This window comes from Ciona robusta, chromosome 6, assembly GCF_009617815.1.
Source record: "Ciona robusta chromosome 6, ASM961781v2".
Taxonomy (NCBI): Eukaryota; Metazoa; Chordata; class Ascidiacea; order Phlebobranchia; family Cionidae; genus Ciona; species Ciona robusta.
This window is the reverse complement of record NC_143240.1, coordinates 4,775,312-4,789,666: the sequence shown is the minus strand read 5'-3', so window position 1 is coordinate 4,789,666 and position 14,355 is coordinate 4,775,312. Positions and strand designations below refer to the sequence as shown.

The 14,355-nt window shown below is 37.0% G+C and overlaps 1 protein-coding gene and 1 long non-coding RNA gene across 5 annotated transcripts; one reads left to right on the top strand and one right to left on the bottom strand.

Moving 5' to 3' along the window:
• Positions 1–4,479: 4,479 nt before the first annotated feature.
• LOC149735205 (receptor-type tyrosine-protein phosphatase epsilon-like) lies at positions 4,480–10,850 on the top strand. Of its 2 annotated transcripts, XM_089879374.1 has the most exons (18): positions 4,480–4,662; positions 4,721–5,009; positions 5,092–5,159; positions 5,385–5,485; positions 5,547–5,643; positions 5,726–5,799; positions 6,011–6,139; positions 6,317–6,448; positions 6,674–6,813; positions 7,094–7,229; positions 7,531–7,637; positions 7,748–7,869; positions 8,466–8,524; positions 8,728–8,865; positions 9,177–9,305; positions 9,710–9,861; positions 10,018–10,153; positions 10,228–10,850. In XM_089879374.1, exons 1-18 carry the CDS (start codon positions 4,500–4,502, stop codon positions 10,279–10,281), a joined length of 2,226 nt encoding a protein of 741 aa, XP_089735500.1. In that variant the 5' UTR covers positions 4,480–4,499; the 3' UTR covers positions 10,282–10,850. The 2 variants fall into 2 exon arrangements, with proteins under 2 accessions (XP_089735500.1, XP_089735499.1); XM_089879373.1 differs by having other exon boundaries at positions 4,524–5,009.
• A 267-nt stretch (positions 10,851–11,117) lies between these two features.
• Positions 11,118–14,131, bottom strand: LOC149735204 (uncharacterized). 3 transcript variants are annotated; one of them, XR_016385139.1, is made up of 6 exons: positions 13,824–14,131; positions 13,203–13,544; positions 12,955–13,084; positions 12,125–12,245; positions 11,881–11,930; positions 11,118–11,227 (listed from the first exon to the last, which is right to left on the bottom strand). It is a non-coding gene; the product is annotated as an uncharacterized LOC149735204 (long non-coding RNA). The 3 variants fall into 3 exon arrangements; XR_016385138.1 differs by having other exon boundaries at positions 13,203–14,131; XR_016385140.1 differs by lacking the exon at positions 13,203–13,544.
• Positions 14,132–14,355: the final 224 nt, after the last annotated feature.

Genomic DNA, 14,355 nt, shown 5'->3' with positions numbered 1-14,355 from the left:
TCAGGTTTGTTTGTTTAACAGTTTTTTTAAAAAATGCAAAATGCTTTTGACTAAATTTTAACATCGTTTTGTATTTTTAAAAGTAATTTATTTAAAATGAAATTCTACAATTAATTTTTTTTTCATTTATTTGAATGTATTGTGTATAATATTACACCTTGACGTCACAACACATTATGATGTCATAATTGTTAGATTATTGCGTTCCGAATCCCTGCATGAACGGGGGTGAATGTAACGATGGTGGAACAACGTTCGAATGTCGATGTTTGCCGGGAACGGAGGGGAATATTTGTGAAATAAGTAAGTTGGGTGTTGGCTGTATATGGGGGGCGTGGTGGAAGAATAGCTCGATGTCGGGGTTGGCTTGATGAGCATTAATGGGAAACGAGGATGTTGGTTGTGGTTTAATACAGGGGCTGAAGTTGCGATAAACAACCATTGTTTTGTAACAAACCTTGTTTGTAGCTGCTTGTTCCGACTACCCGTGTCATAATGGAGGAAGTTGTCGAATCACTGAAGCAGAACCAACGTGCGATTGTTACGAGGGTTACTATGGCGATCATTGTCAGATAAGTAAGTATGATGTCATAATGCTGGTGATGTCATAATGCTGGTGATGTCATAATCTGCAATTATACAAACATTAATGTTATACATTAGTTTATAAATTATTCCATTTTATTGCAAATAAAAAGTTGGATTGTTAACGGGAAAATATTTACGAAATATACAGTTCACGATACAAATACATTATGTGTATAGGAATGTGGTCTAATAGTCATAATATGTTTGATATATTGCACCTTTTGTACATACGGCACTTGTAGCACAAAGTAACCATTATGACATCACAGATACAACTATACATCACAATGGTTACGAAATCCAATTGTTTCAAAACAATCGACAAATTTACTCAAACGCGAAAACATCTTGCGAAAAGGAAAAAGGCAATCTCGTTATTATCAGGGACATAGAAATCCAAGAAAGTATTAACGAGAAGTTGTTGGAAATAGGATTTCTATGGGAAGGGGTTGATGGAGGGGTATGGGGGGGCCCCCTGCGTATCGGGTGGGTTTATGTTCATCCTGTATTCATGGAATTCATGCAGAAAAACTGATTTTTTGGCAAAATATTTTTTTTACATTTGGTGGACTTAGTAGCTGCTGGTTCATCCTAATGCACAAATTATTATCATTTAAAAGTTGGTGTTTGCATATACTTGCTTTAACTCATTGTTTTATATTGTAAACAAGCTAAATATAAAAACCAACATTATTGTCCAGATACTGGGCTGGAGGTTCCACTAACGGTGGTGGTTGGGTATGGGGGAACGGCGCACCCCTGCCCACCCAGGACCAATCAAACACGGGTGCCTACTCAAACTGGAAACGCGGCGAGCCGAATGAAAACCGAAACGCCGGTTTACAAATCCTCCCGATGGATTCAATAAATGGTGAAGATGGTTTGTTGGGGAGGTGGGTCGACAACCCAAGGAACGAACTCAAGTATTTTATTTGCCAGAAAAGTAAGTTTTTTTAACAAAATATTTTTTGGAATATTTATTAAATAAACTAACTTAATGTTTTGCTTGAAAGTTTAATTTAAGGAAAACTGTTTACGGTAAAATTTATTTGCATTAAATTTTTTATCTTATTTGCAAAAAAAAACACAAACTTTGATAAATATATATGGCTTGTTGGTCAGTAATGATTATGTATTGTTAGTATGGGCAAAGTATTATGTGGACCGATTCATTAACGAGTTTAACTTCCCAACAGAACTACCAGTTATACACGAGGGAAAAGAAATTTTGTTCCGAAATTTGCGAAAGAATTTCAACAACGCTCGAATGGCGTGCGAAAGTGAAAAAGGGGGTTTGTTGATTGTTAAGGACGAGACAACGCAAAAGTTAGTTGAAAAATATTTGGGTTTGTGGGTTGGGGAGTGGGAGGGGGTTAACTGGGGGAGTAAGTTCAACCATGGATACTGGATCGGTGCAAGCAATGTTGGGGAGTGGAGGTGGCTGGATGGAACAGCCGTTCCTATGGCAGGGAGTGAGGGATATTCTAACTGGTTGATGAATGAACCAAATAATGGAGGAAATGCAGCATTAGCAATGCTACCGATGGATGATATGGTGGATGGGGTGGCTACAGTGGGAATGTGGGCCGATAGTTTGGCAACACAGGAAAAATATTATATTTGTCAAAAAAGTAAGTTGCTTGGTATGTGGGTGTAGTCTCATAATTAAGGTAACGTCTCATAATTAAGGTATTGTCTCATATTTAAGGTATTGTCTCATATTTAAGGTGGTGTCTCATAATTAAGGTGGTGTCTCATAATTAGGTAACGTATCATAATTGAGGTACTGTCTCATATTAAGTTGTTGTCTCATAATAAAGGTATCGTCTCATATTTAAGGTGTTGTCTCATAATTAAGGTTTATGCGCTGACAGCCCATGCTTGCACGAAGGCACATGCTCGACCACGAACACGGGGTTCGTTTGCGATTGCACCGAGGATTATTACGGGGAAAGATGCGAGGTCGAATACGGTAAGTGGGGGATTGGTATTTTATATGGGTGAGGTCCTACAGTGAGGCATGTCATGGGACCTGGGATTTAGGCCTGAGTTGGCCCATTACCCCAACATTGTATATGCACGTTCTATTCTATATGGGTGAGGTTCTACAGTGAGGCACGCCATGGGCCTGGGATTTAGACCAAAGTTGGCCCATTACCAGAACACCCAGTTTGCTACCATATAAACCTCACCACATGTTGAAGCTTGTCGCTTCCCCGAAGGTATCTTGTCACAATATTAATATAACTCCCACAGATTCTTGTCACCCGAACCCATGTTACAACTTCGCTACATGTTCACCACACGGGCCAGCATATACCTGTATTTGTCCGGGGAGGTTTGAAGGGGAGGATTGCGCAATAGGTGGGTACATGGGGGGTTTCCCTGGGTTGATATTAACATAGATATCTTATATTCCAGATAAATGCGATGAATACCCGTGTTTGAACGGGGGAAGTTGTGATTATGTGGACGAGTTGGTTTGTGGGTGTGTGGAGGGGTATAATGGGACACACTGTGAAGTTGGTAAGTATGTGTTTATATATGGGGGGTAGGGGGTGGGGGTTTGTAAATTGTGGGTTAGTAGGTGTTGTGTATGGTACAGCTCAAAAGGATTAAAATATTAATATTGTTTAAAGTTGGCAGGTTATAACGCATATCATGGGGTAGTAGTTTGTAATGTATTAGGGTTGATGGTGTGGGGGTAATGGGTTATTAGTTGGATGATGTGTTGTGGGTTGGAAGCATTGGGTAATTCATACATGAGGAGGTAATGACCTAACATTGTGTTTCACCAGATCTATGCGAGGAACTTGATTGTTTAAACAATGGTGTTTGTGATGTCACAGATGGTGTTCATTGTGTTTGTAGCGTTGGTTACAATGGAACAAGATGCGAACATGGTGAGGTAACAATGGGTGTTTGTGTTCGTCATAATCAATGTTGTTCTAGATCTATGCGAGGAACTTGACTGTTTAAACAATGGTGATTGTGATGTCACAGATGGTGTTCATTGTGTTTGTAGCGTTGGTTACAATGGAACAAGATGCGAACATGGTGAGGTAACAATGGGTGTTTGTGTTCGTCATAATCAATGTTGTTCTAGATCTATGCGAGGAACTTGACTGTTTAAACAATGGTGATTGTGACGTCAACAATGGAGGGGTTGAATGTGATTGTTTACCTCGTTATAATGGAAGGAGGTGTCAATATGGTAATAATGATCATTATGATGTCATAACCACATAATAACAACTTACGTTACACAGATATATGCGATGGTTATTGTTCGAACGGAGGTACATGTGTTGTTGGTGCAACGTCGCCGCCATCGTGTGTTTGTCCGTATCCTTATTCTGGTGAAATATGTGAAAAAGGTTTTATTATTTTGACATCACTAATATTATTATGACATCATTATTATTACTATACCATCATGAATGCAAACATGTCGCCACAGTTTAATATTTCCAACACAAGTTACAACTTTCACCCCACAGAGATGCTTGACATCAGAGGGGAATATTGCATGTACGAGGTGGATGAAGTGAAGGTGTTCGATGGTGCTCGGCAGCATTGTAGTAACATGGGGGGTGGGCTGGTTATTATTGATGATGATTCAACACAAGGGATGTTGGAACAATATCTGGTGGGGTTGTATGGGGGGTTTGATCGGAAAGTGTGGATTGGAGGGGTTAACTATGGACAAGGTGGGTGGTGTTGTATATGTGTGTGTGTACGGGGGCACGAGGTGTATGGAACAGAACACCTGTGTTATAACGATTGTCATTGCCCCGCCATGCGAGGAAAAATAAGTTACATATATATATATATATATATAAATTTATGTAATATATATCTTTCATTTAACCCAATGTACTTTGTAAGGTTGGTACTGGTTGGATGGGAGCATGGTCCCAACTTCAAACGATGGGTTTACCAACTGGGGTGATAAATATACTTTGGATGAACCCAACCAATGTTTATCAATGCAAAGTAATGCCGATCAAACTGAGTATGTGTGGGTTGGGACCAAATGTAATGAAACGTTCAAATTCATCTGTGAGAAACCGGGTAACTATACATAATATACAACATTGGGTTAATTATGACGTAACAATGTTGTTTATAGTGAATGGAACAGATTTATGCTCGACGAACGAATGTTTGAACGGTGGTGAATGTAAGAGCAGTGGTGCGCATGCGTTTTGTGATTGTTCACCAGAATATACCGGGCAACACTGTGAAACAAGGGTCAAACAGCCAGGTGAGGGGGTTATTGTGCTAGACATGGAAATAACAAATATATTAACAGATACGAATGTTGTAATTATTGCTGTATCATCCGCGTTGGGCGTTGTTGTGTTCATTTTATTATTGTTGTTGCTGTGTTGGTGCTTGAAACAGAAGAAAGTTGTTCAGTAAGTATTTTGTTGTTGGTACTTTGTGCGACAACCAAGGACAGATGTAACAATGTAGTGTGATATATATTTATGTTAACAGACCAACCAACTTGGAGGTTTTTGAAACACCGGTGAGCTTTGAACATTTTGAAGATATTGACACATCAGGTGACGCAGAAGTTATAGTTGTACCTAATATAAATATTACAAGGCAAAAATAGAGATATTATATAGTAAACATAGATATATCATACACAAACACTAAGAAACATAAAAATAATATAAATTAAACATTGAAATATTGACGTTTAACGTAAGCGTTAAGATCATTACCATAGATATATTGTAAGTTGAACATAGAAACAGTATATAAGCATAAAAACATTATAATAGAACCGAAGCTGACTGGAAGAACGCTCACAGATAAACGAATCCTACATACATATCAAGAACTACGGAATAACGATGATGCCAAGTTTCAAGAAGAATTTAACGTAAATATTTATAACATAGACATCATATTTGTTTACCAACACAGACATCATATACCAACAGAGTTTAAACGCAGAAGAGGCGAAATTGAAAATATCGACAACAGTTGCTCAAAATATAAAGAACAAACAAAAGAATAGAAACAAACTAATTCTGCCATGTAAGTGTTAAACTTATATCACCAGCAACATGAATAATTTGACGTTACGAACCAAAATAACTTAAACATTATGACATCACAGACAACAACAACCGAGTGAAACTTGAAACAAGAAGCGACAATCGACCGGATTATATAAATGCTTCGTATATAGAGGTATGATGTCATAAGTGTGAGTATGATGTCATAAGTATGAGTATGATGTCATAAGTGTGGGTATGATGTCATAATTGTGGATATGAAGTCATAAGTGTGGGTATGATGTCATAACTGTGGGCATGATGTCATAAGTGTGGGTATGATGTCATAAGTGTGGGTATGATGTCATTATCATTACACCACAAACCATAGTAACCCTAATAAACAGAGCGATACCCACAAATACATTGCAACACAAGCCCCCATGAAAAATACTGTGGTCGACTTTTGGGCCATGGTTTGGGAACAAAGATGTCCGACAATCGTCATGCTTACAAACCTAACGGAAAACGGGAAGGTAAATATAAGATATCTATGTTCCGACAACCAGTGTTTATAAGATATCTTTGTTCCGACAACCAGTGTTAATAAGATATCTATGTTATGGCAACAAGTGTTAATAAGATATCTATGTTACGACAACCAGTGTTTGTAAGATATCTATGTTCCGACAAAGTTAACTTGAAGTTTGCAGGTGAAATGCGAAAAATATTGGCCGGACAAAAACTCGGTTTACAAATGTGGTGACATCCATATCGCAACAATGGAAGAAACAATGCACGGTTGTTATGTCATAAGGAAGCTACAAGTATCCATGCTAGACAAGGTTGGTGTAACGTGGTAAGCGCGCCTCTAACCCAGAGGTAATGGGTTCAAGGCTCGTCACTGCTATTGTAGGCGTACGTGTCCTTGGGCAAAAAATTACAAGTCAATCATTTTCGTAAATATTTACTTTCTAAACGAAACTAAATTCCCACGACCATATATGGTAAAGGTATGCAAGTGTTCAAACAAAGCTATTGTTTAATTGATTGTTTATCAAACAATGCAGAACAAACGCACCATTGTGCAATACCAGTTCCTCACGTGGGGGGAGCATGACGCACCGACAACTACGAGCGGGTTCTTTAAATTCTTCGATCAAATCAACGAAGGGAACGACGGAAATGAATACACGGTCGTTCACTGCAGGTCGGTGGTTAAGTTTGGATGAGGATTATGACATTACAGTGACCAAGTTTGGATGAAATATTTAAATTAATCGATAAAATATATGCAGTTTTTATGAATCTTGTGAATTTTGTGTATGTCAACCACCATAATGACAACATAATAACATTAAAGTGACATCACAAAGCACACAACCTTTCATAACCAATTATAATATCAATATTGTTGCAATAACACACATATATTGCGCATGTGTTGTAAATACATTAATCACATACATTATATACAACCCACCCCACAGTGATGGTGTCGGACGAACGGGTTCGTTCATCGCGTTCAACTTCATATTATCGACCATGGAACAAAACCAACAAGTTGATGTTTATGATGTCATAATGCAACTGAGGAAACAACGACCTTATATGGTTCAAACATTGGTAGGAATAAATAATACTATGTTTAACAATATATATATAATACAATTTATATACATTATATATGTAATAGCCGAACAAAAGCAACAAGCTTTCGAATTCAATTAATGTCGACATAAGAACGAAAATAAGAAGGGGGTTAGGGGTTGAGGGGGGGTAAATGTATTTTTAATAAGGGGGGTTTATCGGCATTTTTAAAAAACTTTTTTTACATAAATTTTGTTTTATCACCATCTGTTCATTTCCCATTGAGCATATCAACAACACATTGCGTATCTACATGTTGTTTACAATATATTAACAGGAACAATATATCTTCCTACACAAACTCTTACTCGAGGATATTGTGTTGGATGATTGTGAAGTAAACGTGGACGATATAAATATTGTGGTCTCGCAACTTGATAAAACGTATGTTTAGATATCATATAATATTTATAGATATCATATTTTATCTAAAGAAATCCTATTATATCCATAGAAATCATATTATACCCATAGAAATCATATCATATTCATAGAAATCATATTGGCAAGACAATACTGCAAACTGAATACGAAAACCTGGATTTAATTGAACCAATCAAAACGCAGCAAACAATGGCAATGAAAATGAATTTAAACAGAGACGAAGTTTTACCTTGTAAGTTACATTGTATATATTACCCTGATATAACCAAGCATCACTATATTATATTCCTATACATTACGCTATTACTAAAAAGTTTCACCATGTTAGTTAACCATGGGCTGTTATGTAAGCGTGCAACATATTCTATCCAACAAAAGTTACCAATAAACAATATAGCACGTAATGTAATGTAACTTAATTTATCCTCGCGTGGCCGGAAAACGACAGTTGTTATCCCACGGGTTTAACACCTCGTGCCAGCTTACGAGTTACCATGTATGTTACTTTGTGGGTGATTATTTTTTTTGGATTTTTTTATTTTATTTATGTATGGCTGATAACTTAGACAACCCATTAGTGGCCACTGGGTTGAAGCAATTGCCGTTAAATGTCTTGCCCAAGGACACATATGCCTACAATGGAAGCAGCGTCAAACCTTGAACCTGTTACCTCTGGGCTACAGGCAGACGCGCTAACCACTATGCCATGGCGCCGGACTAGAGAATATTTAACTATCTAACAACAACAAAGTATCAACCATAATGTTTGAGCATTGTGGTAATATCAATATACTTGTGAACCACTAACCCCCAGCCTTATATTCCCAGACGACCACAACCTGCCTGTACTAGATGGGGGAGGTTACTATAATGCTTCAGTTATATCGGTGAGTAGGGATAACTTAAACAAACATATAATAAACAAACATATAATAAACAAACATATTATAAACAAACATATAATAAACAAACATATTATAAACAAACATATTATAAACAAACATATAATAAACAAACATATAATAAACAAACAAATAATAAACAAACATATTATAAACAAACATATTATAAACACCTGTGTTTGTTCCAGGAACCCCAAGCCCTCGGAAACAACTTGATTATTGCGCAATCACCCACAATGCAATCCCTCAACCAATTCTGGAATACGGTTTGGAATAATGATGTCACAATGATCATTATGTTGACTCTCCTGCATAACAATGAGAGGGTGAGTGGTGATTATGATGTAACAAACAACAATTATCATAGTTGTCACAGTCAGGGGAATAATGTTAGAGGTTCCTGGAGTTAACACATCATGTTTTAGCACCAATTTCAGGCATAAACCTGCTTTTATGCCGCTGTTAAGTGTCTACAAACAAGCAGAGCCAAAGTATATTGCATTCACCACATTAATCAATGAGGTTCCCTATGTTTGACAACTATGAGTGTAACTGTATTTGTCACCCCAGCTTTTGTTAAACAACCACGTGCCCCTATATACACAACCCGATACCCCCTATATACACACATACACAGGAAGTATGTGCTCGATATTGGCCGGTAACGACACGTAACGCCATGAGGTGTGGGGAGGTGTTGGTCAAATTAGATCAAGATGGAAAAATCCAACACGATGTTAGAATAAGGAAGCTTACTTTATATAAGGTGGGGGTGACTAGGGTGAATAACGTGAATGTAACCATGATCTAACGCTCATCAAGTTGGTCGATTCTCGTAACGAAATAACAGTCAAGATCAAGTGCAAGAAATGCGTAAAAAATTAATCAAATTCTTTGGACTGTTTGGACTTTTTGTTTTGTTAATCTTATAAATATCAATATGTTGTAACAATGTTGATTGTGTTGTAACACTGTTGATTGTGTTGTAACAATGTTGATTGTGTTGTAACAATGTTGATTGTGTTGTAACAATGTTGATTGTGTTGTAACACTGTTGATTGTGTTGTAACAATGTTGATTGTGTTGTAACAATGTTGATTGTGTTGTAACAATGTTGATTGTGTTGTAACAATGTTGATTGTGTTGTAACAATGATGATTATAACAACAGGGTAACAATGAACGCGAGGTCACCCAACTCCAGTTCACGGGGTGGCCACAAGTGGAGCACCCCCCGTTATATTTCATCCTTCTTGAGTGGTTGGATATTATTGGGGGTTATCGGGGTGACGCGGAATACGGGGCCGTCATGGTCCATTGCACGTATGTGATGTCATAATCATTATAATTGGTGATGTCATATAATTAAATAATGTTTCTGTGACCAGTAGAACAACTGCATTATGGTTGGCAGTAACACCAGCAGAATATAATAAAGTTACCATCAAAACAAACTAACATTACCCGTTTTCCCCACAGAGATGGTGCAGGCAGAAGTGGGGTGGTCGTCAGCTTAGTAAACATCATCCAACAAATTAAAAACCAAAACCAAATCGACGTTTTTAGGGCCGTGAAGGATTTACGAGATTATCGACCAAATATGGTCAATACCGAGGTAATAATATGCTATGTGATGTCATAACCATATGCTGTGACATCATAACGATACATTATATGATTTTTATGTAGGAACAATACAGATACATCTATGAAACAATCAAAGCTTACGTTAACGGATCTTGATGATTTCTATGTTTGGCACTTTATGGTATATGATGTCTCAATGTACGGCTGATGAAACATCAGAGCACAGAACAAACAATTGCCAGAAGATTGTTGACATAATATATTGATGACGATGTTTCTGCAATTGTTGGTGTTTAATTTCCAATGTTGCAATCCCAATAAAGTTCATGCAGCGCTAGATGTTTACCTGATAATATGTTTACCATGTAAACATGCGTAACTGGTCTATACCATGATTGAACTTGTTTGTAATTTTAAAGGAAAATATTTTTAAGCATGGGGGAGTAATATGACAACCCAAATAGTTTAACACATTATCAAAGCGCTCCGTGACGTAAAACAACGTAAAACACTTAACAGCAACAGGCGGGAAATTTAAATTTTCGAAACAAAACAACTCACCCGTGGTGCAACAATGAGGTGTATGACGTGACTAAATCCAATATGGCGGCCATTCCCTTTTACGGGTAATTCCCTTTATTCGCAACATAATTAAACTTTACGAAACAAAAGTTTTTGTCTTTAACTAAATTAAACAGTAATAGTAATATATTTATTAACTGAAACTGTCTCATGTTTTGTCCCCATTTATTATACTCGTGCAACTCTTGTTCGCCACCTATTGGTAAGGATCAATAAAGCAACAGTACCAGCAGAGGGCGTAAGTGCATTTATTAAAGATATGACGAGGTGTTTTGGAACAAACCCAATATCCAACTAATGATTTTCCTTTTATTATGCTGTGTTTTACATATACATAATCTATTCTATTGAACAAAACAAACCACTACACCCTCAAAATTAAACCTTACTGAAATACATAAGTAAACTAATAAGTTGGTTATTTTAATTCTAGAATTTATTTCTTTTATTTCTTCCTTTCATTCCTGATGTAACAATGGTCAATCCAACCGACTGCTTTCCAGAAGATCGAACAGTAATTCTGTTTAAAACAAATGAATAATTGTTTAATACGTATTATGGAGTTTTTGACTAGGGGCATATGCAACGGGCAACGAAAGTCGTTATAACACAGGTGTTCTGTTTCATACACCTCGTGCCCGCTTACAAGTTACCACGTATGTAACTTATTTATCCTCGCATGGTGGGGCAACGACAGTTGTTATAACACAGGTGTTCTGTTTCATACATATTGTGCCCGCTTATAAGTTACCACGTATGTAACTTTGTAGGTGATTGTTGTTGTGTGCCTGACAATTTGATCGACCCATTAGTGACCGTAGCAAGTTAAGTGTCTTGCCCAAGGACACATACGCAGCAGTCGCAGCCCCGAGCTTCGATCCCATATAGCCAACCAATGTACCTACAGTGAGCATGAGGTACAACAATCACTTGACAGTGAGCATGAGGTACAACAATCACTCGACAGTGAGTATGGGATACAACAATCACTCGACGGTGAGCATGAGGTACAACAGTCACTCGACAGTGAGCATGGGGTACAACAATCACTCGACAGTGAGCATGGGATACAACAATCACTCGATGGTGAGCATGAGGTACAACAGTCACTCGACAGTGAGCATGAGGTACAACAATCACTCGACAGTGAGCATGGGATACAACAAGCGTTACCTTCTCGTTTTTTCATTCCTTGATTATAGCCAGGAACTGCAGAAATTGAGCTAAAACACAAAAAATAGATTTACAATTGTCTTCCAGATTAATCAAATTAATTAAAACAACAAAGAAAGAAAATAGCAGCAAAACAACTGTCATTAAAACATGGGTAAAAACTACTTGAGCCAAAATGTCAAATAAAATTGTGGCTGCAATACTCATATATATTGAGTGGTATCTATAATTATCTCAAACTTACGCAATGGGCTGGACTGATTGCTCTTGCACTGAGATCAGGTTTCTTGTATGAGGTTGCGTCCTCGTTCCATGCACTATCCCCCACATCAAACAAAACATAATCAAACACTTCATAATTGTGTCTGTGATGAAACAATGAATAATCACAATGCTTAATAGACAATGGTTTCCCAAACCACAAACAAAGGGATTTAGCGTCGCAATTGAGGAAGTTGAACTTTTCTTAGAATTTCTAATTCAAACGTTTATTACTTGGTAGCGAGTATCACTTCTAAAGTTTGTTGCCATTTAACAGAACAGACGTTGCCAACAATAGAAACTACACGAATGTAGAAAAGCTGTCAATGTTATTTCCAAGATTAAACTTTAATGAAATTTACGACAAATGTTTGGTCCATTGAAATATTAAATTTTAAATGAATATTTGTTTACACAGCGGACAGTTTGAACAGCACATTAGCAGCTCAAGAATTAAATCGCAACAATTATTATTAGCTATCTTGCCCAAAGACAAATATACACTAGTGGCAGCATTGAGCTGTAACTGGCCTTGACACAACCACTTGAAACACCAAGTCACGTATTACAACGTACAAGTAATCGCATATAATGTGTAACCTGTCAATCAAACTTTAAATGACATCATCATGACATAATATATTAACGTTATTTATATCTTCGGATACGACAGTAAACATCAAATTAATTAAAATAACGAAGAGGTGGGGATTTGCAACAAAACCCCAGTCTTTCTACACATTATGACACAATAAACACAATATTTATGTTTTCAAACACGACAGCAAAGAATTAATCATACAATCTACTTACTTGTTATTACACATGGGGGACCATTATAGTGGCAGCAACGAGCCTTGAACCCAGTATCATGTAGTCTAGAATCGAACATACATAACATGCATGGTCAATACACATGGTTGTTCATTCTCATTGTATTACTCTGTTAAAACAAATGGGGTTCAATTCATAAAAATCTAATATAATATAGTTGACATATTATAGCAATGGTAAATTCCAACAACAAATTACAACATTATGAATGAATGAATGTAACTTACTTTATCCTCGCGTGGCTGGAAAACGACAGTCGTTATCACACGGGTTTAACACCTCGTGCCAGCTTACCAGTTACCATGTATGTTACTTTGTGGGTGATTATTTTTTGGGGATTTTTTCTTTTTTTTATGTATGGCTGATAATTTGGACAACCCATTAGTGACCACTGGGTTGGAGCAATTGCCGTTAAGTGTCTTGCTCAAGGACACATACGCCCACAATGGTAGCAACGTCGAGTCTTAAACCCATAACCTCTGGATTATAGGCAGGCGCGCTAACCACTATACCACGGCGTCGGTGTCGCGAAAAATCTGGTTCCCCAGAAATCTGGTTCCCATTAGCTACTGTGCATGGGTAGACCAAAGAGATTAAAACCATCTCTTTGGGTAGACACGATACATTCTTTACCAGAAATCTTTAAAACTGGTTTTGAACGAATCATATATTCATGTTTTTATATAGTTTATTCTATTTAACGTGAAAATGTAGGTTTTGTTGTCCTTTTTCGTTGTGGATGACGTGTTAACGGTAGTGGTCACTAGTTACACGTCATAATGTATAATTTAAAGTAAAATACAGCATAAATTTCTATTAAAAATATAAATCCTTAAACATAAAGTTACGAAGTATATCGCATCTAACAACTGTTTTTTTTGGTCGGAAACAGAGTTATAGATTCCAACATAGCCTAAGTTGCCTGTGCTGGGAACCAGTTTTCTAGGGGAACCAGATTTCTGCGACACCAGGAGTAAACTGCGTAACTGGGTTGATATCATGATTAAAAATGGTTTGTAATTTTAAAGGAGAAAAATTTAAGCATGGGGGAATAATATGACGACACAAATAGTTTAACACGTCATCAAAGCGCTCTGTGACGTAAAACAACATAACACACTAACAACAACACGTGGAAAATTTAAATTTTCGAAACAAAACAACTTACCCGTGATGCAACAATGCGGTGTATGACGTCACTAAATCCAATATGGCGGCCATTCCTTTATACGGATAATTCCCTTATTCGCAACATAATTAAACTTTACGAAACAAAAGTTTTTGTTCTAACTAAAATAAACAGTAATAGTAATATATTTATTAACTGAAACTGTCTCATGTTTTGTCCCCATTTATTATACTCGTGCAACTCTTGTTCGC